The sequence below is a fragment of the Periophthalmus magnuspinnatus genome, chromosome 15 (assembly GCF_009829125.3).
Source record: "Periophthalmus magnuspinnatus isolate fPerMag1 chromosome 15, fPerMag1.2.pri, whole genome shotgun sequence".
NCBI classification, from domain to species: Eukaryota; Metazoa; Chordata; class Actinopteri; order Gobiiformes; family Gobiidae; genus Periophthalmus; species Periophthalmus magnuspinnatus.
In genome coordinates this window covers 20,934,650-20,962,523 of record NC_047140.1, presented here as the reverse complement: position 1 = coordinate 20,962,523, position 27,874 = coordinate 20,934,650, and the positions used below count along the sequence as shown (strand labels likewise).

The following is a 27,874-nucleotide window of genomic DNA, read 5'->3' as shown; positions in this document are numbered from 1 at the left end:
CATTTCAGTCCTGGAATTGCTAGTGTCCACAGAACAAAAGGTTAAAAGTACCTGTTCATGACATCACAAGGTGGAACAGTTTTGAGCTTTGAAGATTTAGCCAGACTAATAAGGGCTTTCTCAAATGTGTGAAGGAAACAAAATATAACTCTGGCTATGTTTTTGATAAGGTAACAACATTTTAACATTGTTTGAAGCTCACAGGAGTCAATTTTAAACCTTATCGTAGATATTTAACGTTTATTTTCAAAATCCTCTGTTCTTACCGTGCTCAAATCGACCTGTGTGGGAGGAAACTGCCGTCCCACGTGTTGCCAAGTAACGATCATATTAGCATCTAACATTGGAGCACTTGAACAAAGAGGGTTTGGTGGAAAAGGCTAAATTGGACCTAAAAGGTATTGTGCTAGGTCTAACAGAGGGGATGTTTTTGATTTTTGCAGGAATCTGTGTTGTTTAACCTCTTCACTGATCGTAAAGATGTACAAGATGAGTGGCACAAACACATTTAAAGATGAATAATAATGATTAGAATAATACAGCCACAACTGAAGTGATGTGATATTATATTAAAATTTCTCTCCAAAGGGCATATTACAGAAATTTTGAGAATGTTGTGAATGAAAATGGGGGGAAAAAATTAAGATATTGACCTACTCCAAAAGCATGTGTACATATTTAGAGATTAGTTATTAGTTAAAAATGTTAAAGATAAATGGGTGAATGTCCACAGTTGTCAGCTCTAACTGGCAATTGTTACCTGTACCCAATTAATAAACTGCTACTGTGAATTTTTATATGAGGATATATTTATGATTTAGGTCAGCTTTATATGTAAAATAGTGTAGTGTTCTTTAATGAATCAAAATCCAAACTGTATCTGCCAAAAAAAATACATGACAATTTCATAAAGAGGGAGGTAACTATGCCCCATTATTGGCTTTTTTCCGTTAATTGTCCTGTCTAATTGTGAGCTAGTGCTGTAGTAGCTCTACATGCTAATCCACAGCACAGCCTCTTGTCAGACTGCAGGCTCTCCATGGGGGTCCTCATGTCCCACCTCAGTCTGTGTTATTCAAATAACATGAGCCTTTTTAAATGTCACCAATCCCCCACGGCTACCAGCAGACCAGCTAAACCGCCAAGTGCCCCTTACACTACCTGTGATAAAATACTGGTACTACACTGCTAGATTCTGTGAAAAAATATTAATACCTTTTTTGCTTTACTATTTTCAGAGTACAAAATCAGCTTTACTCATCAAGTATTAAGTAGCCATCAAACTCTTTTTGATATTGTTAGTCATAGTAATTTTATGACTATCTATAGTGCTAGTTTATAGTAAATATGGTCACAGCACAAATTTGCTTTTTTTTTTTTTATTAACAGAACATTTCTAATCTTTTTGTCAATGATCAGAAAGACGACAATATAATAATAAAAGCACATATTTATACTGGCATCATATTGGCATGCATGACCGTTACTAATAGGGATGAAAACTGATAAAAATGTAAAATGTTTTTTGACTAAATCTTCCAAATTCTTATCTGGAATCTTAACTGATTTGGGTCTGCCATCCCTGGTCTCATCTTTTTGCTCACACAGCACTGCAAATAGACCACCTGCTGGCACACAAACATGGCAACGCACACAGATGTCTTTAATTAAAAGATAATATGCGCTAAAGATAATCATTTGGTCCACAGATGCACCAAAACCAACCAGGAACAGCACCGCGGCTCTGAATGTCTGTAATGGAGGCCTTTGAAGTTTAAGTTAGTAATTTTACGACACAGTAAATTAGATCCTTGGGCCTTGAGTTATACTTAGTCCCGTTTTAAATTAATCTGATGAATCAATTATGAAAGATGGTCTCACTTTCAACCTGAGATGAGTTGTAATAAGTACGTTTTAATGAATCTGCTCTCTGCTATTATAAAGCTAATTAGGTCCACCTTTAAGAATTTGCTGAGAATTAGTTGTGTCTCTAGGCTCCATTTAAACCTGCCCCTAACCCTAAGTTGCGAGTTTTCTGCTGCAGATTTTTCCACCTGCTTGTTTCCATGGATATGTTAGATCTGTGGAGGAACGTCCCCACTGTCACTAAGAATGCAGGGTTTTTTTAAGGCAGTTGAATGAATACAAGTTTTAATGCTATACTGTGGACTGTGAACTCTCTCCAGAAAAGTTGGGTAGTGCACCTTTGAAGTCATATATACAAATGTGAATTGTAACCAGTGAAACTGAGATCTAAATGTGTGCGTGTTTCTTTTTATTGGTGTAACAAAAAGCATGTTCTTAATCAAATTTCATTCAGGAAATTGCATGCAAGATCCAAAATAGTACAAATATTGGTAGCGTGTGTCCTCTTGTTAACAGGCCAGAGAAAGACTCCCATTTCCAACCCCTTTGCAGCATTATACAGTGGATCTCTATGTAAAAGGTTATTACTAATTTGTGGTGACTACACTGAACTCTGAGTCAAGTCCAGCCAAGTCCAGTCTGTTCTCCTGGCCAACATCAACATCTGTGTGTTTGGTCTCACAGGCTATGACCACCCATTACTGGGCTAAAACTTTTACATAAAAAGGTCTACTTTAATGCTCTTTTGCCTTGGTTTTATGAGTATGATGAAGACAATGTTTCAGATTGGTCTCCACAGAGGGATACAGGAAGCTTTTAGACGGGCATTTCCGAAGGTCAGCAGCAGATGTACAGTGTTGAGAGATGAAAAACGGGAGTGCAGGGGAACGTGGGGTTAATGGAGAACGTATTGTACCCTTGAGTGTAGTTTATGTCTGAGGGAAGCCAGGTTTGAAAACAGGAGCAACATGTACAACATTGTTCTTTAGTAAGTTCACAGTGTATGGTAATCTTAAAGCTGCATTTTGTAACTTTTTTGCTTGCTTGTCTCCATGGAGATGTAACAAAAAGACTGAGGATTCTAAGCAAAACGGTGAGCTGAACAACAACCTAAAGGAATTCATTGAACAGTATGATATTAAACATCTAACTTCATGGAGACACTAGGGCCAAGTTACGGGTCAAGTCTGTGGAGAGAGGATACTGTACACAGTGAGAATGCATATTTTTAACGATGTTTATGAGCAATAAAAACACCTGCAATTAAATAAAGGCTGTATGTGTTTAATGCCATACTGTGGAACATCCTAGGCAAATCTCCACAGACCAGCAGATGGTAGACTCTAGGAGTATAAATAAAATATATAGCGTTTAATTATGACAATATAGCTGTTTAACATTATTTGGATGTTATTGTATGTGACTCAACTGTACTTGGTACTTTGCATATTTAATTTTAAGAGGAACATTTGGCAGGATTGTAAAGCATCTTAAGACTCTTGTAATCCATACACATGTTAAAAAATATATTTCCCATAATCATTGTAGTTAACTAGCTATCAATTTACAGACTTCTTCCTCCACTACAGCTCTCATTTGTGGACATGTTCTGTTAATAAATTGGAAACATGCCAAGTGATGATCACCCATTTGACGTTCACTGTGCTATTTGGGGTTCTGCCAGATTTGCATGTTCTCACTTAAAAACAAGAATTCCACTTAGTTTGACAGAAAACTGAAATACTCAAAGGGATTAGTCTCCCATTCTCCCTTTAGGAAACTGTGACAAAGTAATAATGACTGAAGCAGACGTTTTCATAAAGTAAAACCCAAATGACCCTCAGAGCAATTTGAGCTGTCAGCACAACTCTGCTCCTGGCCTCTACTGTGAATTTTATCTATAAACTCTGACTTTCTACTTATCTGTAAAGTATAGTATAGTAGGATTATCTTTTCATCTGACAGATTATACTGCTAAAAACACCAGTGCGAGCTTTAAAACCTCACGTTTTAGTGCTGGTTTGTTTCCACTTAGTTCCTGGTTTAAGCTTGATTTTTTATTTATTTTTTTTTTCATTTTTGTTTGTCTTTTTTAAAAGGTACATTGTGTAATTTTTTTTCTTTGCCTGGAATGTTCCATAGTATGGCAATAAACTTCTCAGTCTCCACCTGGCCAATTTACAGGTCAGGTCTGTGGTGAGAGGTGACCTGCACGCGATAAAAACGCCTGCCTCAAAGTTATTTTTGGTAACTGTAATAAAAAAAACACAAGATTTAGTAGTATAATGCCATGCTGTGGAACATTCCAGGCAAAGAAAAAAATCTCTATGGAAACAATACCCATCCGAAGACTGACAGTGCACATTTAAAGGTGCTGTATTACAGAAAATGTACTCTCATGAGCTGTAAGGCATACATCTCCACAGCTCAAAATGCTCTGTTCCACCTTGTGATGCCATGAAGCAGTTAGCAGCTACCTTTTACCTTTAGTTTAGTAGAGATTGGCAATTCCAGGACTGAAATCATCCAAATGATTCTAGTGAAGGCGTATAGAGTTTAAAAACACAGTGGAGCACTTCCTGTATTGCTTCATGACATCACAAAGTGGTTGTCTTTTCTTTTTGAGAAAAAAAAACTTTGTGGGTTTGTGTGTTAAACATGTGAGAATAAAACAACTCCAGGTATGTTTTTGATGAGGAAACAACATAAAATATAAAGTAGTGTAATATGGGCTCTTGAACATTGCATGTACCAGGTCTTGTACTCCTGCCTTGCCAGTTGATTTTGTCACTTGGGGCATATGTTGGCTGCCCTTTTGGAGGGGAATCACAGTGGCAGCCAAGGACTTAGCTCCCATCTGTTAGCATCTTTTATTAGCTGATGTGGAAAGCAGGTCCTGTCACTATAGAGATGTATTTGCCCTGTGATTTGCTACATATAATATAATGGTTGTCTTCATGTAACTGCAGCAGTGGTGGAGAGACTTTCCTTTCTGTTTAATCCATTGACGTACATTTCAGATCATATTTCAGGAGGACTAGGAAACAACATGCTGCTTTTACCTGCCATAGTACTTTACAGAAGGCGGCTACAGAAAAAGCATTCCAGACAATTGTTCATATAACCTAGGGCCCAGTTTATAGTTTATTTTAATTCAACCCTTATTTGTGCCATAGATACGTTGATGAATCTATATTATTTATCAGTGAAATCTGGACTAAAAAAACTAAATTCACGTGTTGAGCGATGACTACCCATTTGCCATTCACAATGCTATATAATTTTAGTTGCTGCCAAATGTTTTTATTCAAGAACAAGAATGCCACTATCGCCTTATTTACACCTCCGACTGCAGCTCTGTGTCAAAAATACACAAGGAGTCCATTTTTGGTGGATGCTACAGCGGTAATAATGATTTTGTTTAGTTATTTAAAGACTGAACCTTTCATTTAGGTGAAAGTAGATGTAGGAGGATATCAGTTTTGCTCGCGTCACTTGTGGAATATTCAGGATTGTTTACATAAATGGGATCTATCCAAAAGCCAGCGCACATCGCCTCCGCCAGCGTACAGCCGTACTTTCAATTCCACATGTGCTACTGTGGAGCACTTGTTGAACGTTGACGGAAGAAATCACGTTGGCTTTGTGGATTTACAAAGAACAGGATTTACAGTACCAGAGGATGAGTGGAGGAGAGGGCATAGGAGTGAAGGATGAACATAAGAGAAGGATGAGCATAAGAGGAGAAGGAGCAGATTGGAGGAGAGGAGAGCTCGCGCCAGGCTGAGGTGAGTCTCTGTATTACTGCGTGCCTGCTACAGTACAGGTAGGCTAGAAACAAACTGAACAACCACGTTTCACTGTGCTGTTATTAAACATTTCATTAAATATGCTGTTTTGTACAAGTGCAATAACCTCAGTGCATTTTAAAAAACATTGGAGATCGTTGAATTGGGAGGTGGCACCGCATATGAAAACACATGCCTTTTACTCTTTTGTAGTACAGACAAGTCCCTGCTCTGTGGCCGATAAAAGGAACGCTATAAACTTTGAGGAGAAGCACAGGAGCTGCAGGTGGGCAAAGCACCAGTGTTCAACTCTGCAGAACACGAGCTCCTCTCCCTCTTCCTTCCATGCAGGAAACTCATCTCTTCCTAAACTCACTATAACCTCCTCAAACCAGTGCCTCTCCTCTTCTCTTAATTTCATGCTGTGTCTCTCACTTTATATGTGATCTGCAGATAAAAGGCTAGTTTATAACACCGGTAGAGTTGTGTTAAAGCCTTTTTAAGAGCCTTGACACACGACATTCAGTGTGTGACACGCACCAAATGACACTCTGGTGTGCACTGGCCTTTAGTCTGACAACTGAAATACTCAAAGGGATTAGTCAATCTCAGAAAATCTGAAAATCTTTTCAAAATGACTTTTGAAAACTATAGCAAACTAATAATATTCAGTATTTATTATTGGCGATGGGAAAACTATTCTGTACTTCAAAATGACTCCTGGCAGTGTTCCTTACTCTGTGATTTTCAATACATTCTGTTATATTACTTTGTAAAAAAGCTTTTGTTGAGTCTATTGTAGTTTTTTAACATATTATAGTAGCTGATTTAGCCATCTCATGGCTTCTGAATAGATTTGAAATTTCCTGATTCCCTGGAATGAAAGGTTATGAATAAATACTTTTGATCCTGAGACTGTCAAGAATAACAGTAACTTTTAATAACAAAACACTGCAGCTTACCAAAAATCGACAAATAGAAATTAGAGTTTAGGTTTTCATATTAAAGATTTGCTGTCTTACAAATGTCTTTCTTTAACCAATTTCAAATGGAACAGCCTTTTCAGTTGTCCTTTCTTTCCTTTCTCTATAAAATAACATAAATATTGCGCCAGCTTCTGAATGTCCTTGGCCTGTAGCTTGTATCAGATCCGTGTGTTTAGCCTGGCTTCAAAATGCTGAGCTGCAGTCTTCCATTTCGAGACCTAATCTTCCATCTCTGGCTGCTAATTCTGGAAAAACATCTTTGAGCACAAATCCAGATGTTTCGATATATTTAGTTTTACAATAAATCCTGCATTCACTTCCTCTCTTATTTTGCCGACTTGTTCTTGCTCTTACTTGAATAAACAGTTGGCGTTGGGGCTTTGATGGCGGATGTATAGTGTCTTTGTTTGAGATAAAAAACTACAAATATACAAGAAACACTGGGGTTTTTCATTGGAACATTTTCCCTCCAAAAGTGCCTTCATTACTGGATTAGCTCTGCACTTTTCCAGATAGCAGCCTTCACCTGAGTTTGGGCCCTATAATCCGTCTTAATCTAATAATTGCTCCCATATTCTGTCAGTCTCATAAGAACAAAGCTGCAGGGGACGCCGTGGCTCCACAGAGGGGTGCATTGTGGGTAATGTGGGCGTTTCCATGGAAAATTGCGGATGCCAAGGAAGTTTCTCATTGTTGGACAAAAGGCAGGTTTATGGAGTATTTCAGGTGTATTAGTACAAGCTTTAGAAGTGCTTTCAATGCCGCCAAACTGGTCTAGCAGAAAGTGGCATTACCTTGACCTTGTTGAACCAAAACCCATTTCCTAAAAATTACAACATTGCTTAGAGTGCAGAGTAGATGTCTCAATCTAAATTTTAATCTAAATTGAATAATTGGATTTGACCAAAGGATTTTTTTTTTTTCCATGGGTGAAACCATCAAGGTTGTGTTGTTGTAATACTAAAATTTAAAACTCGACTTCGATACAAGGGAATGGTTAAAAATGCTTAATTTCTGCCTTCGTCTAAGCAGATGAGCTTGCTTCACTATGCAGTGCTATCCTCATTTATTAGAACTGGCATTAAAAAGGGACTCTCTGGTGACCCTTAGTGGCCTCCGTATTTGTTTGCGTACTTGTCATTTTTGTTCTAGGTAGGCCTGTCACGACAACAAATTTTGAAGCACGTATATCGATACAAAGAAATATTGTGATAAACAATATTAAAACTACTTTATGCCACTGACACAAAGCAGGAAACCAATTTTTACTATACAGTATCATTAAAAGGCATGAGCTGCAGCAAATTAATAGCAGAATGAACTAATAATTAGCCATAGAAGTTGTCTATTTTACCCTCATGTAGTGTGACAGGCCTAGTTCTATGTTGCTGTTTGCCACATGTAAATTGTGTCATGTTGCCTTTTTGAAATGATTAGACAAACTAAACTGTGCATCCCAAAAAAGAGAAAAAGATTTGGTTCCATTCAGTTGGAATCGTATCGCTTCATTTAACAAATCAATGTTAACACTTTTAACCACACCTAATAGTGCTTGAAGATACTTAATTAGCTATATGTTCATATTGTGTTAAGTAGTTACTAAGCATGAATCATTGTAAAAGCTATTTGGTCATTAAGTTTTCATTTATTAAGGTGTAACAGATCAATGAACCAACCCACCAGATAGTTCTCAATGTGCACATCAAATAATCAGCTCCTCTGTTAACACCATCTCTGTACTTTCTATCTCCGCGCTCCTCTGAACATACCTGTAAGGCTGTGAGACACATTACCCAGCCCGTGTTTCAGCGGCTTGTCTCTTATGAGTGGTTGTTGACAAGCAGAGGGCCGGCGTGCTTTAGATGTCTCTATTTCTGATGAGCTATGACAGTTATGAACTCCTCAGTGAGAGATGGAGGGGGAGGAAGAAAGGGGGAGGGAGAAAGGGATAGAGAGGGGGGAGGTGGGGGGGGGTGTTGAAATATGGTGGTTACATCTCCATCGTCTGGGGCCATCTGGCACTGAACAAGAGACAAGTGCTATGAAAGAGACGTTATTTACATAGAGCTACTGTTCGCTGTAACAACACTATTATAATGAGTAAAACTTACAGTATGGCTATTTGGCCACTTCTTGCTGAAAATAATTGGCTCCAAGCAGCTTATGCATGAGCACTTTAGCAGATAATTAAAATTGATTTCCAAGACTAAATTGTTTGCAGTTTGAACTATTAAAGTTTCATTATAATACAGTTATTCCTTACTTACATTATCTTGTGTGTCATTATGAAAAAGTGCAGTTATGGTGTGCAAGTTGATATGTAGGGGTAATATAACTAACCAGGTTGCTGTTGTGCTGCAGAGGAGAAACTAAACTTTGTGGCAACCTCTTAAATCAAACTCTAACCACTGGAGAAAATGGTTTACCACACAAACAAAACATTATTTGTGCAGTATTTAGTTCTTATTTATTACTGCACAATCCTTAATTATGGTCATCTTTGTCATTCAGTATTTTCCTAAGGGACCAGTCCAGTCTCTGTTCCCTGTGTATAAAGCTCAGTAATGACCAGGTAATGTGGGGCCTATTAAGACCCACTCGCTGTAGTGTTTGTATGGAGGAGATTCTTCACTTCACTTTGATGCTCCGACCACCTCTGAGTGTTTATGCACAGATTTATGACCCTGATCACGCCCCCCCTTCCCCCATCACACACACACACACACACACAAAATGCATGTTTGTGCTAGCTGTGCTGACACTGGGAGCATATGGAGCACTTCATTTAAAACTACAGAGGCGTGGCAAAATGCATCCAATTTAAACGGGGGAATGGTTTCAACTTGAAGGTTACTGAGGTCAATAGGATGATCTTAAGTAGTTTATTTAAACCCAAATGATCATGTGCAAGGACTTTGTGTCTATGTTTTTCAGTTTTTTAACCTTATTTCTTATGATAGGAAGTGGTAAGGAAATGCTCACAGTTAATGTTATAGTCCCCATCTGTGCATATGCAAGCTGTTTGGTAAATGCTATTTTGATACACTGACACAAGTTTCTTTTCCTGATACTACTTTTTGGTATTTTCAAGATTTATCCAAAGAAAAAATATAAAAAAATAAAATGCAAAAAGACACTGATCATTTGCATTAGTCCATTATGATGTATTTATCCAACCACAACAAAATAATTTACCCTGACTTATGTTTTTACCCTCCCATTCGGCCAGTAGAATGCAATAATGTCAAACCTCAGCAGTATACGGTGATGTTCTTCTTGAGCTATAGTTCAGGTGACATTGGCTGAGACAGGCAGTGGTCCATGTGGGATGTGGAGGCGGTTGCCATGTCGATGTTGCCTGGTAATAATCCCTGGATCCCTGGTGATCCTGCTGCAAGGATGGAGGTGAATAGACGCTCCGGTGTGGTTTGGTATAATGAGTCTATAAAAAACTTTATTACACTCACAATATCTGGCTCTGAAAGAGCCAATGTGTGTGTGTGACCTAGTAGCTAAAACCATAGTGTGGTCTGGTCTTGCTTATATATGCAGTTCAATCAAAATCTACTTAAAACTGTGGTGTCCGAGATTGTTCTTTTAAGTTAGTAAATATGGTTTCCCCTATATAAGAATATGATATGAAATGTGGCCACTGCGATATTTGCATCTAGTATTTATACCAGTCGCTAACCTGGAAGCAAGAGCTGTAAATAGTGCTATTGTTATTGTCTGGATGAAGCTATACTAAAGCCATATATGTGGGCTTGTCACGATAACAAATTTTGAAGTTTGATATATTGCTCAAGTAAATATAGACGATAAATGATAATATTGAAACTAATGTATGCCACTGACACAATAATCCAAGAGTAGATTTAAACCACATAAACTATTCTAAATCTATAATATTGTTTAAAAAAATTATGAGCTGCAATAAACAGCAGAATGAAACACGTTAGTTCTTGGTTTTCATCTGTAATGAGTCATAAAAGTGATTCATTCAACATTTTACATCTTAAATCTCGGTAGTGGAAAGAAAATATACACAATATAAATACTGACCCAGAAAAAACATTGTTCCAGCTTCATATGTTGAACAATAAGTTTATATGGTAATTATCATGAGAGGCCTACGTGCATGTGCTTGAAACTTAGGGCTGCAAGATTCATCGCAATCAACTCTCAAATTGAATGACGCAATTAGCAAATTGTAAAAGCTGCAATTTTTGAGCTACCATAATTTCCCCCTCAAAGACTCTGTAACAAGCCTAATCTTGCATAAAAATTATTGTTCTGTAAAAGAAACATGTTTTGAAATGAGATTCTTGTATTAGCTGGTCAGTTCATATTTCAGTCTTTGTAAATTCTTCTGGATGGGTTTCAAACTTTTTTTTTTTTTTTTTATAATTTTTCCCAAATCGTCAGCCCTACCAAAAATGTATACAAATTATAAATGGCAGGTTGCAATGAACAAACTGAAATAACTAAAACCCCACATGGCAAAACCAAGTCAATGAATGTATGTATTGGTAAAACATGGTAGTCGAGTCAGTTTTGAACGTGGTCCCTATTGTAAGCCTAGGAGTGTATAGACATATTCCCCACTGATGTATAGCTTCACTATATACTGTATCTTTTCAGTGATTTCTTCTTTCTCATTGGCACTGGCAGCGGGAGTCAATCTTTGTACCTCTATATGATTTCTTTTTGATCTGAGGAGGGGGGCTGTAATATTGTTCGGGGCTGAGCATGGTCTCTGTGTGCAGCCCAGATGTTCCCCAGCTCTGAGAGTGAATGACAGCAGCTTCAAAAGTGATTACACGGCAGTAGAGAGATTGTACATGTTAGCCCTGGAGACGAGGGGATGACTTGAAAGGACTAGCCTATATGTAAGCAGAGATTTTGAGATAGTTTCTTTAGTGTTCTGTTATAACACAACATACTTTTAGTCACTATAACATTGTCGAGTTATGGTCAGCTTCAATCAAGGCATGGTTGCAAGTTTTATGGCGTAGTTTTTGTTTCTGTGTAGACTTTGCACAGCAGGTCCGTTGAAGGAGAGGCACTTTGGTGCACAGGAATCTTCTTAAACACCTTATCAACTGTCTCAATCTTGGTTCGCTTTTATTAGTACGTTTTGATCCCTCCATACCTGAGGAAGGTCTGAGGAGAGAAACATTGTACTAATGAACTAAGAGTGATACAGTGTGCTGGATTCTTCTTGCAAGCATTGGTATTATACAGTATTTACTCACCTATTATTCCATACTTATTCAAATACAAGGGACATTATTTAAACATTTTGACTGGTTGGTGTTTATAATGACTCATAGATTTCATTATTTGACCCTCAAGAGCTGTAGTCTGAATTTACTCCACAAATTATTAAAATGTTCCCAAAAAGGTGCACACATTAAATACTGAGCCCTAAAAGTTGTGTCTCTTATTTCTTGGATAATTGGTGATTATCTTGACAGGTCTTTCCATAACTTTCTTTGCCATAGCATTATCTTGTAAACAGTATTTTTGTGTGGAGAATTTAAAAATTGTTACTGCTCTATCCACTTTTCTACACCAAAATGATTAAAACAAATCTAATGAAGGAATCCATATGGGTCAACTGCTATGCTAACATACCCTCCACGAATCGTCTTCTTGCTTGAACAAACCCACAGCATTTCCCACAATGCACCTGTCATTGTTAGTTTGTGATACTGACCTGGACATTGCTGAAATCCACAGAGCATGAAGCAGTATCACTACCCATCCTACAACAGCGGCCCCTCTCCCTAATTTAAGATGACAGGAGGGACATGAGGAGGGGCTGGGGCGGACCATGTGACGGTTATGGGACTAGAGAGCCTTGGGTCACTACTGTACGCGGGGACATTTCTGTACTGGTTTGGACATAATTAGATTCTTCTCTTTGGGACATAATGCTGAGATTAATGCACTTACAGATAGTGTTGACATATCGGGTTTCAATAAGGTCCATGGCAGACATTTTGAGAGATTTATATCAGTAAATTGAGCGCTTAGGCGGTGGATTTATTGATTTGTCATTAATCACATTGAAGCAACAGAATGATAAAGTGTTTAACAGGAGTAAAAACACTGAGTTTCCATCTTTTATAATGCCGGAAAAGTCAATATGGTATAATGGATTATGGTTCCTCCTGGAAAAATGTATTGAAATGATTACACACAATGCAAGGAAATTATCAATGTTATTTTACAAAAATGAAAATGAAAGTGTATCTGGCCTGTCTTTACAGATCTGGTAGATTGCAATAGCGCAACCATAAATAAACATGTTAAATCATATTTAACTATTATTATTATAAAATATTACTATCAATAACATATTTCTTATATCGTCGTTATATCAAAACTGCTTCAATTGCTAGCAGTAGAAATATACAAAAATACTATCAACTTGTGTTTAACTATAGTTATTACTTCCCTAGCGTTAACCTTAACCTATTTTAACTCATATTTGATCTTTAAACTATGTTGTTCTTCTGAAAATAAAATATTTACTTAATGGTGACCTGAGTTCATATCTGGGACCTGCTATGGAGACAAAATCAGGTGACAAATATGTTTAGAGATCATAGACTGAATAAAGAAGTGGCGTTGGTTACATAAAGAGTGACATCATCCATAGCCTGCAGCTCCAGTCAAATTAAGCTCGTCGAGGCTCGCGGTTATAGAGGTGAATTTAGAGCACAGTTCCATATTTGGAATTTTGACCGCAAGTATTATAGCTTCCAAAGGGCCAATCCGGAGCGAGGCTGAAGGTAACGCCAACTGGCTTAGCAGGGGGAAGGTGCTTAGCAACGCTGTCAAACACTAGGAGGAGGACCTCAGGAACAAAGCTGCCTCATTGGTGTGTTATTAATATTTATATCTTGATTTACAGACAAAACAGGATCAGTAGTGTTTCAGTAGAAAGTGAATTGGAGCCGGAAGTGCACCCATGTTTGCTTCCAAATTTGAACACGGTGGCCAGCAGGTTAGTGATGTCCATTTATATATACAGTCTATGGTACAGATTCTAGTCTCCACAATGTGATGAATACCCGCCCACACACATTATCTTGAGATATTGGTGTTTTTTAGATTCTAGATAAATGGGGGCAAAGGTCTTTCCTGTTGATGGCATTGTACTTTGTCATGAAATATCCAAAATGTGAATTCACATATTTTGAACCAGATTATTTTAAACCCATTGCACCATTACAAAAAAAAAAAAAAAAAAAAAAAAAAATATATATATATATATATATATATATATATATATATATATATATATATATATATGTATGTGTATATATATATATGTATGTGTATATATATATATGTGTGTATATATATATATGTATGTGTATATATATATGTATGTGTATATATATATGTATGTGTATATATATATGTATGTGTATATGTATGTGTATATATATATGTATGTGTATATGTATATATATATATATATATATATATATATATATATATATGTATGTGTGTATATATATATATATGTATGTGTGTATATATATATATATGTATGTGTGTATATATATATATATGTATGTGTATATATATATATATATGTATGTGTATATATATGTATGTATGTGTATATATATGTATATATATGTATGTATGTATATATATGTATATAATATTTGCCCATAGACTGTTGTGCTGTCATCTAAAATCCTGCAGTTATATTTCTCCAGATCTTTCTGACCCCTGAGCTTCCTGTGTCTCTGCCCTTCACATTTTCTCCCATTTCTCTCCTTCGCCTCACTGCACAAACACGGAGACTGAAGTTGTCACTGTTTCATGTGAGCCTCTCCTCCGAGCCCTGAACACACCAGCTGCTGTGTCTCATGTCAACACAGCGCTTTCTAGGCCCCACTCAGGAATTTTATCAACATTTTTAGGCCGATATTTCAGATTTTTATCAAAGGACGTTCCCACATAAAGGCTTATAAAACAATCCAGCCATAACATTACGACCACCCAGTCAGTTAACAGGTGTGCAGGCAATGTCTTCAGCTGTACTTGGACATATTTGTGCAATACTGGACAGATTTCATCCCATGCAACCAATGGTAGGTGTAGTTTTTTGATTAAATGCAGAAATTATTATAAAAAAATAAGTTTAGTTTTTTAAGCTAGTCTTGTAGAGTTGTTGGTTAACTAAAGTTTCAAATTGGGGAATCATTTATTTGCACAGAAAATCAATTATTTCAAATTTATGTTTATACAATTTTTAAATAAAACAAAATTTTCATCTATTTTGCAATTCAACGTTGACAATTTTATGATTTAGTTTTACTGACCCAACACTTGACACTTTATAAACTAGGATATTTAAATCTTGCACAAACTAATTTTACAGATGAGGATGTACCACCTGTATGTTTCCATGGAGATGTTAATGTTTTGCCAAGTTCAAAAACACAGCATTAAACTTGTATATCCTGCATTTATCTAATTAGTGGTGTTTTTATTGTTTCCTTGAAAAAACATGGATTCTTACTATGAGCGAAAGCACTTCTCTACAGATATTAACTGGAACTTGACAAGGTGGCGTCACTTTCTTATCAAGATTGAGAAACATATGTTTAAAGCAATACGGTGAAACTTTCCAAGCAATGCGATAACTTCTCCAAGGAGACAAAAATTATGGACCCTCCTTTGCAATTCACATTTGTTCATAAAGTCTAAAATCCCCATGTCACAAACTACTAAATGCCCTCCACCTGCTTTGACCCAGCCCGTTGTCTCATGGCTGAGGTTAAGTGTTGTTATTTCACCACATTACTCTCTGTCTGTCCTCCTCTGGCTGTATCCTTCACTCTGTTTGACATGCGCTCTACTAAGAATGCTAATCGTGTTAGCTCAGCATTCCAATGAATTCACCGAGATCTGCTGCACGGACAAACTGCTGTAGATATGAAAATGTGGGCCACGCTTTTCGGGTTTTTCTGGCCTGCCAAGCACTTTGACTGGTGAATGCAGCCATAGAAAACGCACTGTAGCTATTTTAATGTTTGGCATCTTTGCTGCAGTAGAGTAAAAGTGCTGTGAAAGCATGTTTAATATTTTATTAGAGAGATTTGACTTTTGGTTGAAAATGTGGACTAAAGAGTGACATGTTAAGTTTTGTATGTGCGTAAATCTTTTTAAGTAACCTTAAAACTTTTAATTGGCCATGAGGGGGAAAGAGGGCTTGAGGGGGCCTCCCTTTGAATGGCATTGTACCTTCATAGCTCTCCCAAAGATTTTTACCCCATTTTCATATTCAGTTTCGAGTTAAATTGTTCAAATGGCAACCACAAGTGTTCAAAGTGAGATTACAATTTAAAAAAAATAAATACATATTAGATTTTATAACATACTACAGGCTAACTACATATTAAACTTGTCTAAAACAGTGAACCAAACATGGTAGGGGGAAGGGGTCCACTCGAATCCATAAAAGGCTCTAAATTAACATGTTAAGTGAGTGCCCCCATTGAAGAACTTTCCCATAACTCCTCCAACCAAAAATGTCTGACACCACCCCTGTAACTGGCAGAATGTATTTGCATAAAGGTGGTTTGATTTAAGTACATCTTCATCTTGATGAAAATTTAATTTGAATCCAACGTGTCCTGTTGTTAGAAAATGGCAACAATAATTTGGAGATAATTAAAAATGGTGCATAAAAATGGAATTCATGAAATACAATTTAAAATACAATTAATATGCAATCATTTTTGTCATATTCTCATAGTCTGATTTAAGCAGCGCTATGCTCAAGCACAGACTCTTTTCACCACCCACGTCTACTATTAATGGGGTTTAGCTCCCTGTTTATAGGCGACATTTTGAGGACCAGCCTCTGTCAAACACTCACAAGAGGATTAAACCAGAGTGACGTGTGACCTCCTAGAGAAAGTTGACTTCATTTGCCTCTTAAAAGCAAGATAAAGATGCTGTGTACATGAATTTTCATTTGGCTCAAAAAAAAAAAAAGATATACATTTTTTGGCAACTCACACACCCCATTCCACTATTTTACTTTAAACCAGTGACAAAATACATTTCAAATTTGATCTTTTTAAATGGAGCCTCCTCTTAAGAGCCCCTGCCTCAGACTTCCCTCTCATCTGAAATATTTATGTTGTGTTTTTCCAGTCTGCGCTCATCGTGTAGCCTTCGTCTGACCTCTACTCCGACTACAACTAAATAAAATGTTTTTCTTTAGATCTTATGCCAGAATTTTGGGTCAATTTCTTAATAATTTATGTCATTATTCATATGTGTCAGCTGTCTGTGTTACTTCCTGGTACTTTGAAGTGTAGCTGTTTGTCTGTGTACAGGGAGTAAAGAGCCTGATGGTATCGTGCTTTGTGCTTCTTATGCTTAATTGGGTTATGTAAATTCATGGCTGGAAGGAGAGGACGAGGCACTCATGATTTTCTCTTTTTAGAGGTGGAATAAGACAACTTAACTATTTTTGGGTTGTGCATTCGAGAGGATGTTGGCAGATTTTAGTGCAGAAAGAAATGTATATTTAAATCTTCACTCACCAAAATATTAATCAAATTTTCAGTTCTATAAATATTTAAATGAAACACAAAACGAGTTTATCTGGCACCCCACATTTCACTATACCCCATCAGTATGCCTTTCATTACTACTTTTTCCATATAAAGCTTCCTGTTATGTGCAATACACAAGACAATTGATACATAATTTGCCACTTTAAATATTATATCTTTATGGAAGCGGTCCTAATGTCTTATCATTCTGAAACTCGTATAACACAGTGGTAGATCTGGTCAGATTTGTGAGTAGCACTGAAAAATCTACACTCTTTTTGCCTAATAGAAATAACTGCCACATACATACAACACCATCTACATACTTTAATAATGCATTTGCCTCAATAGTTTTTGGTTTTACCCAGCTGGCCAGCCTCCTGCTCCAGTTGTCACAAGGATTTAGCAGAGTTAAGCATCCGACGTCGGCCATCTTGAATCTCCCAATCCCTGCAGTCTACCTCTCATTTCTACCCGTCACTTCTAGACATATTTGAGCAGCTGTCCCGCCTCACCACGGTCCAATGAAGACCTCCTTATGCCCCCCACACACAAATGCACAGACACTTGGCCCATTTGAGACAAGTATTTGTGGGTCCTCCTTTCTGAGGGCGTGTGTCCCCTCTTTTCACCCCTCTTAGACTCAAGCATGTGTGTCATCCCGCCCTGTCGTCGCACCAAAGATGTCTCTATAGGCCAGTGGGCAGCGGACATGCAATCCTCCACTATCAGATAACAGCGTTTATCTCAAAGAAAGGGCCGATTCACTGTTTGAAAGTGGGGTCAGGAGATGGGTATCGATAAAAAAAGAAAGTTGGTTGTTCTCTGTGGTCTGGTAGTGTTGGGAAGACACTTTGGTACTGAGAAAGTGAAGTCCATTTATTCAACCCGGGCATACTCTTTACGGAGTTGTCTATTTTCTATCTTAACCCTGGAGTTTTCTTTTCAACCTCTACCTAGTGTGTCTAACCACTATCCACGCTGTACCCTGCCAATAAGTCCATATGTACAACGATAAGCTACTTTCACCTGTGACGAGGCCTCGAAAACAAAATTTGAACTGCAGCATATTGCTGAAGTAAATATAGATGATAAACGATAATATTAAAACTAATTTGGCACTGACACTATAACAATATTGTACATTTACAGTAGTTTTTGTGGTTTAAATCTTCTCTTGGGTTAAAGAAAATATAACCTAAAATAAACAGCAGAATGCAACACTGTTTGTATAGTAATAAGTTATAGAAGTTATTAATTCAACCTTTAACAGTTTAAATTTCATCATATAGCCAAAAAAATTGCTCAAACTCTTATTTCGCAGTAGTGCAAAAAAAAAAAGTACACACGATAAATATTGACAACCAAATGAAATTGTTCCATCTTTCATATATTGTCGATATAGGCCTACCTGTGACCCCCTAACCTAAGCATCGCTACTTTAACTACTTTGTCGAAGAAATTATTTTAGATTTGGTAAAATATGTGCAATTTATCAACTTTCCCAGAAAATCTACATATTTTAATGGCTAATTTAATAGAAATTTCAATTTGAATAGTCACAAAGCGTTCAGTTATCAACATAATGTCCTTGGTGCACAACAGAGTATTACTAATATTTAGAGGTATATTTTCTTGATAATTTAAAATGTGCATCTGAGCATATGACTAAACAGTGGATTTAAGCTCAATCTCAATATTTGCGAACTTGCATACTTTTTTCAATATCATCTGTCCCTACTTTGAAAATGAATAGCACTTTCTCTGTTACCTTTTTAAAACCAGGTCTTCACCACTCACCTTTTCTCCACAGGTTTGTCCCTCACTTGTAAACGTATATTGTCACACCATAAACTGGCACCATCCCTTTTTAAGGCCCTTATCTTAAACACGCTTTTAAAACCTCTCTTATCTGCCTCTCCATTTCACTGTTTCTGTCCTGGGATACTTTGGCAGCGTGACCCCTTCACCTCTGCTGCTTGTCTGGTCCTAAATCTTCCTCTTACGTTTCCCCCTGCCACTTTAAAGCTGTTTTTCTCCTGTTATCCGATCTATCATGGCCGCCCTGTTCCCTGTGTAGCAGCAGAAGTTGAGACGTGTTAGCGGACCGGGGCGTGGGGCGGAGATGGGCCCATTACACTTGGTTTTCACCGTCAGACGACTGGATGGCGTCGAGCACCTTACAGCACCTGACAGCACCTGACATCACTGACAGGAGCAAAGCCTTAATGGGGAGATGGAGCAGTGAGATTCCCATAGAGGAGACACAGGACCCCCCCATGCTCTCTTTAACCTACTTTCTCCCTCCTCGCCTTTGATTGAAATCTAGCCATGGTTTGGAAAAAGAGAACATATTAATATTGTATGAATGCTGTAAATACCCATAGAGGTGCATTAGCAAAGGCTTTTTAGCAATTATTGATCTGTAGGTAGAAAGTTTCTCTTACTTGTAAAAGGAGAATGCTTTGACTTTGGGAAGAGATTTGTAATTTGAGAAAAAAATGTTTTAGCTGTCGCATAAATGTTGCAAATTTTGATAATTTTGCCCTCGGGTGAATCAGGCAATGACCCTTTTCAATTGGCAAAGGTCACTATTATTGCAGAAATGACATTGTCTCCACATATCAACATATTCTACCTCCTTATGCATAAAAACTGCTAGCATTGTAGTTTAGACCATTGCAAACATGTTCTGAAATGCATTGGGTTTTGTTTAAAATGTGCACTGCAAACGCAAAAACTTGTGCAGCCCTACCTCTTTTTTTCATAACAAATGTTACCTAAAATGACATGATTTATATTCTGTGCTATGGCCTATAAATAGCCTGAACAAACTGTAAGACTATAACGTTATCATAAGCTATATTGTTTTGTGGGCAGCACTTCATATGTAAACATCTTGTCAAGGGCATGGTTCCTCTCATCTTTTCATATTGGCTAAGTTTATCTCCTTTTCTTTGAACATCTCCTGGTGAGCACTTGTTATCATTCCCTTATCGTTGATCTGTTTTCTTTACATAAATCATATTCATTCGTGGTAGCCAGATTGAGAGACGACAAAGGCTTTGAAGTGCACTGCTATGTTTATGTGAACGGGTGCGGCAGGAGGCCAGTATTTATATTAGATGTATCGGCATTTCTACAGTGAAGTCTGCAGGCTTCCTTTAGTTTATTCTTGTCTTAGTTTGTGGGAATGCGTTAGACATATTTTAAAGCTATAACTTAAGAATACTAATTGAATGAACTGCTTCTTTGTTAGTGATCATGGGTTTTTTTCTGTCCTTACATTATCAAAACTATTAGACAATACCTCTACTATCATATGAGTACGGCTACTACTATTCAGTGTTTCATTTTATTTAGGGGTGGGGGGTATAAATTATTGCCCCTACTGATCAAACTCATTAAATTACATCTATATGTTTGTGACAATACAAGCATTAAGTATAATTTGTATAACCAATTTTTTTTCAGCTTGTTTTTAGAAAATTTTAATATCAGTAAATATTAATACCATATAGTTATATTTTTGGGATACACTACTTAGTAAAAATTCTACATTCAATGTGCCTGCTACCAATACTAGTACTATAATTAGCATTGTCACAGCTACTACTACTGGTATTACTTCAACGTCATCGATCTAGATCTCTCACACCTCATTAAAACATTACTTGTCAACATGCCAGTACAAACTTTAGTGTTCTGTCATCACCCTCTTCTCTTGTCTGTAACGTACTGCAATGTATAAACACACTTTATCTCTCCTGGAAGTCCTCTCCTATACCACAGTGAATCGATCTGTTAGAGCACATCTCAAATTCTTTCACTACATGTCTGGACTTTTATGTGGAGGAAGCTGGTACCCCTGTCTGTGCCCAGCTGTAGTCCTGGCATGGCCGCAGTGGGACGTCCCGAAGCGTTGCATGATGGGTAGTTTGGTTGAGAGGCGGCGTCCCATCTGCCGCCTTTCTTCCCAGTTACTCCCAGATGGAGCGCTTCACGATCTCTACAGGGAATTGTTCAGCTCTATTATCCAAGCAGTAAAAGACATACTGTAGCAATGTGCCAGTAATAAATCAAGTCAGGATTTCAACTCTGCTGTAAATCAGGAGACACAGGGCATAATTTAATCTGCAGTAAGTGATCTTCAAACTACTGTTTAAGGAGTTGGCTCTTTGTTTCTTGTTGAAATAATTCTATCTGCAATTTATGCTGCCAAATGCCATTCCTGATCAACTCCATATAATTTATACTCATTTGGGACTGATACAAACATGTGGCTTGTGTTATTAAGCTTATTAAAAACATAAAGCTCAAAAGAATAAGGCTCTATTAAGGGGTTTATTTCCTCATTTAAGCTATCTGTTCAAGCGTTATTTAAAATTGTGAATTTATGGTGCACTATGTAACTGGGGGTTTGTTACCAGCATTGAAATAATACGGCATTTAAGTTATCTATTTCCTTCATTCAGTTATAGGTGTTTTATTGTCAAAAAATATCTTGAAAAACATTACCTTTTCACGGATCTGACCTGCAACTGCTTGTTTTCATGGAGATTCGTTAATGTCATATTGTGTAACATTTTAGGCAATGTGTTTGCTCTGGCAATTTACCAGATTTCCATTTCTTCTGTCTTTTTGTTAAAGCATTTTGTTGCCAGTAAAGAACAGAAAAATCTATTATAAGACAACTGTGTCTGAAATAGTTGCATCGTATTAGGAGCAGACATGTTATTTTGAACACACTTCGTAAGTCTCATGTCTGGTGCATTTCTTTGATCAGTTTGAGGTTAACGCTGTCTCTGTCTGTAAAACCCTGCAGTCTCAGAGCTGCTGTCATATCTGTGCTGTGCCCTTGTCAAAGCTCATACTCTCCTCCTCCTCATTCTGCAGGGGGGTTCTTCTGGTAATGCTCAGATCTATGTTTTTGTCTGAAAATTAAACCACTATTTCTGCTTTTGCATACATGGAAAAGCAAAACAAGTTCAACAAAGCAGGGTTTAAAATAACTAAATTCTTTTTGAAACAAATCTGCTAATCATTGCAAAGAATTGTTGTAGAATTTATATTCGATGTTTGTATTTTTATGCTTGAAACGGTTGATTTTAGTGATTACCTGTCATCTTCATTTGTCCCTTGGGTGAATGGTTACATTTGCATATAGCGCTTTTCCAACTTCAAGGCACTCAAAGCGTTTTAGATCAAGGAATCACTCACACATCCACACTCATATTCATACACCACATTGGTTGTCTGCATACAACCAATCAATGATGTTTACGTCGAGAGCAGAATTCGAACCGTCAACCTTCGGATCAGTGGACAAACGCTCTCCCAACTGAGCTACTCAAGAATAAATATCCTTTGTTGAATTTGAGTCACACTATATCAGGAAAACTTACTGGTCTGAAACAAATTATAATGGCCTTATGACCATAACCTTGATATTATTAAGAATATATTAAAAAACATTCTTCAAATCTCAAGACTCAATCGCCTTTCAATCTAAAATGAATTTTCGTGGAGCTCATGAATGAATGAACAGTTAATATTTCTGGCCTGATTCTTGTTTTTACCTCGTCTTAAGTAGTGCCACCAGCAGCTGGGACAGGGTACTGTGGTGGGTCGTTCTGGGTCAAAGATAAAGGTTTGGCTCCTCTTCAAACTCTCCTGATTTAACTTTATTGACAGATCTTTCTCCTCTCTTTTGGCTTCAGTCCTGAAACTGCACCAGTCTGCAGCATAGGTGTAGATCTGCTTTAAACGTGGAAGCAGCAGCCGACCAGTCCTTATGAAAACAACCTAAGTTCAAACTGGATAACATTGCAATGCCACAGGGATGAGTAAGGTTTGTGTTGGCTCAAAGTGGAGACTGTTATTGATGAGTTTAATGTGACGTGTGAGGAGGACATGTCAAGACTATTTACTACTTCACAAAACAGTGGATATCTGGAAAAATGATTGTACTTAAATGTCAGGCTAATAAACCGTTCTTTGATAATGAGAAGTCCTTACAAGTTCTTGCTTTGTATTGTTTGAAAAGTGGTGATTGGTGCAGGAAGTATTGATGGCAAAAATGACCTTCGCTCTTAGAGAAATTCCGGTGAAAAAACATTGGACAAAATAATGAATCGCATATAAAAACTTGATGGGCTCTATGAGATTGAACTGTTTCAGTGACTAGAAGAATGGTTGCCTTTTTTCCTAATTTCTGATTTGATTTTAAGTCTTTGCTTTATGGCTTGATGTGAAATTTGTACTATTTTTCATCTCGGATTTCATTGTCTTAAGACCGTAAAACAAAATCCTGTGTTTACCAATTTTCGCTTCAATAGAAAAAAAGAAAAAACAATCTCTCTTAAAATGTGACTTCTATATTTGGGCTCGCTGAATCATAACCTCCAATATATTCAAATGCCGTATAGTGCTGTTTGCAGACTCCCTTGATGCCTGGGTAACTGGAGCAGAAGAGATTCCCGCTCTGGAGCCTTGTCTTCACCGTCTCAGTTTAAATGTGTGTGAAAATGCTCCATAGACCCACATCTATGCTCAGACCATGTGACTCCTCCCTCTCGTCCACTCCTCTGACGGGAAAACGGGGAAACGCATTTGTCGGATAATTTGACCAGGAATAATTCACAGCTCTGAGCTTTGTCTAAACTCCACATTCCTACTGGAGGTGAAGTGGTCGCCATGACGATCTCTTAATGAATGGAAAACGCAATAAAATCTTAACTGCAGCTCTTTACTAAAACCCACATTCACTTTCCTTTTTTTCCTCTCGCACTTCTTAGTTTGGACCATCCAGGCCACCATGGTCAACTATAGTTGCTTTACATTGCACATTGACTCACTTTTGAATAAGTAAATATATTTGTAATTTAATATGATTAGGCTTTTTTTTTGCCAGAACCGCAATACCATATAACCAAGCTTCTGTTCATTGGAGTGCATTAGTTTGCTTTCATAATGCTATAAAAGCTTGCTTGTTATCTGCTGGAATATGTTAGCACTGTGTCTCTGTGTGGCTCCTCTGTGTTTTTAAAGTCCATATCCTTTCTTCAGTCTTGTTCTGATCAAGTTACCCTTTACTGTGCATTTTGCCTATAGCTACCATTGTTTTAGGCTTCACACAAACTAGTACTTTTCAGTGTGCCAGCAGATACAGTCCTAGCCAGTGTTGCAGTCCTAAGATTTCAGTATTCGATACAGGAAAAGGCTTATACTCAATACTAATTGAAATACCACAATGATAACAAAATGATAACAAGAAAACCCTTAAATTACATTAAATACAATATAAATAATATTAATAATATTACCATGTCATCGTTATGATATTCAGAAGATCAAATCTATTCTAAAATTTAACAAATGTGTGTCCATTCTAGTTTTGTATCTGGATATTGATAGCTTTTTATATTTTGAAGACCTAGTCCTCCCTCAAATCAGCCAAAAATAACAAATGCTTCTAAATAACGATGCTTTTTCTTCTTTTCTGTTTACAGTCTTGTCCCTCCAAGCCTCAGCCGCCATGCAGTTCACAAAGGAGCCCAAGTCCCAGGATGCATTGCACGGCCGCAGCGCGATGTTACGCTGTGAGGTGAGCGAGCCTGCAGATGTGACTTACAGTTGGACTCATAATGGAGAGACTCTGCAGAACACAGACAGACGATTTCAGGAGGGCAGCAACCTCAAGTTCACCTCAATCGATCGCAAACTCGACTCTGGCAACTTCGAGTGTGTGGCGTCCAACTTGGCAACCGGAGAGTTTCTGAGGTCCACCAACGCGTCTTTCAATATTAAGTGTGAGTATTTTATTATTTCTTAAAGGTTAGGATAGTTCTCTTGTTTTTTGGTCACTAGGTGTAGGGGTCATTGGCAATAAGAAATTTCACAAATGTGTTAAAATGTGCCCATAAATGTTGAGTGAAGTTCAAGTATCAGAAAAAAAAAGGGAAGAAAAAGTGCAGAAAAAAAAAACGTTTTAAGATGAGTACTTTATTAAAAATGTATACTTTTATTTAACAAAGAATTCAGATGGAAAAAGGTGATAATATAAACAGGGTCAACGCTTCAGCTTTTTGAATGAGCATTTCAGTTTTTTTGTTTTTTTTTTAAATCTGCTCTATTTGTTCTATATCCCATTCTTCTGATTTTGCACATATCCAAAAATGTCAGTATTATACAGTTTTCAGCTACAGATATCAAATCATTGCTGTGGACATAGTGCCAGGTTACTCTTTGGGCAATGGAGAAACCATTTAACTGTCATAATTTTGAAAATATAATTTGTTTTTGACTAAGCCAAAGTTAACATTGGTCAAAAACTGCTAAGGACTATCTAAATTGTTCTTAGAGGCTATATCACTCCGTTGAAAAGAATAGAATGAAAAAACTCCCAGTGTCCTGAGAGCAAATTAACAGTTGCTAAAGTTTCATTTTGTGATCACATCTGTGGATCTAGTTTCTACTTGACAAACTTTAAACAATAGCCACAGTATTATATATCAGGAGTATTCTGGCTACAGGAATGTCTCCTCCTCTCCAAAGGAAACTGGATATTTGTGCCACCAACCATGTGTTTCTTGTATCTCTCACTGTTGTGTAACACTGTCTATTCCCAGATACTTTCAAGATACTTTTGTGATGAAATTACTCAGTGTGGCAAATTACTTAGTTGCATTACCATTTATTGTGGGATAATTCTGACTAGTAATTAAATCGCAAATGTTTGATCATCTTCAAATCATTATCTGGAAGTTGCACACATGCCAAAAAACCTTTTTATAACAAAGGCAAGTGCATCATTAAATCAAAATGTCAAATAATGTCATCATATAAATGTATACACAAAATCTCTTTATACAATATCGTTTGACTAATCAACTTAATCCAATAAAAACAAAAACGGCTTACTATGCAACAACTAAAATAATCGTTAGCCATACTATTTGCTCAAAGGTTTAAAAGTGATGGTTAGTTTCAGTTTTTCTTTAACAAAACCGCAGAGAGCTCTTAAGTTTCAGTCCCGTTTTAGGAATATAGCACATAACCCCATTTGGGACAACATTAACATGCACCAGGCCCTGAGGTGGCAGCGAAACTGAAAAGCTTTTGTGTCTGTGTGCTCGATTTGGAGAAATGAAGGGAAGAAGGCCCTCCATCTTGGAAATGTCATTTAGGTTCATATTCAGTTTTTTTATACTAGGGTTACTTAGTTGAAAGCTTTGGTTGAAAATGTTACTTAATTTATACTCAGAAAGCTAAAAATAGTCAATGCTCTAATAAATCTAATATACAGTAATAGTAGTATGCTTTTTTGTTGTTTTGTTTTTCCAGCAGAAATTGTCACTCGAAATTTGTCTTGTTGCTCGGTCCAATATTGGTAAATATCGGGCTAATAGAGATATTGTCTATCACTGATACATCATTGGAACCAGCGTATTGCCCAGCCCTAGGCAAGGCAAGTTTTTTTTGTATAACACAGCTCGGACACAAAGAAATTCAAAGTGCTTTACAGAATAAGAAATACATTAAAATCACAATACAACAAAAACATAAATAATCACAAATAATCATCATAAAGCATTTAAAGAGAACGATGCAGAATAAAAACCTTTCAGTCATTTGTATAGCTGAACAGAACCATTTTGAGCCTGGATTTAAACATTGTCAAAGTAGAGGCCTGTCTAACATCTTCAGGTAGACGTTCCAGATGAAGATTTTCCAGGTTTTAACTGCATAAAACAAATGCTGAATCTCCATGTTTAGTCATGACTCTGGGCACCAGCAGGAGGCCGGTCCCTGAAGTCCCCAGAGTGTGAGATGGTTCATATGGCACTAACATGTGGGAGAGCTAGATCTAGTGGTTTAGTCAGGAAAGATATGATAATAATCAAGAGCACACTTACTAAACTTAGTCTGTTCCTTTGACTAATAAATTAAACCAAACTGGGACAGGTCAAAAACACATTTAAGTACCTGCCATATTATCTAATTCCATTTATGTGATCGTTTCTATAAATTCTTGATTTTCTAGTTAAAAATGACTCTTAATGAATGCAAATAAAATGCCCCAATTTGGGGGCATTTTATTTGGCAACATTTGATTCAATATCACTCAATTTATTACACCAACCTAATTTTAGTAATCCAAATAAAACAAGGAAATCTGAGCATAAAGGTTTGGTTTATATTAAAATCTCTGCCGCATCCACTCCATGACAAATGTGTGGTTTGCTAGTTTAAACATTGACCTTTTAAAAATCAACTCTTTTCATCCTTGTAGACACAACTTCCATCATTCCTCCTCAGCTCTACAGAACGGCTTTTATGTGGGCCACTGAACATGATCTGCCCTGTTAATAACTGACACACTGCCACAGATACAAAACGAGTTAGACATGAACCACCAGTTTGTTAAAAGCCTTTTATGATGTCCCGGAATAAACCCCGGAATCTTTAGCCAGTTCATTAAGATCCCCACACAGAGAGCATCCAGAAGTTTTACTGGCAAAGAAATGACAAGATCCGTAAAACATGAGGCGACTGTAAGCCTTTTCAATATAAATGTAATCCAGCTGTGTTATAAATGTCTGCTAATAAAGATAAAATGGGTACAGGAAGA

The 27,874-nt window shown here is 37.1% G+C and overlaps 1 protein-coding gene across 1 annotated transcript in view; it reads left to right on the top strand.

The window, feature by feature from the left end:
* The window catches only part of ptk7b (protein tyrosine kinase 7b), a 114,693-nt gene that overhangs the window by 41,484 nt on the left and 45,335 nt on the right, over positions 1-27,874 (top strand). Inside the window, exon 3 of the mRNA XM_055227314.1 lies at positions 24,753-25,052. Within this exon, the coding sequence (XP_055083289.1) occupies positions 24,753-25,052 (300 nt within the window). The remainder of the gene's footprint in view (positions 1-24,752; positions 25,053-27,874) is intronic.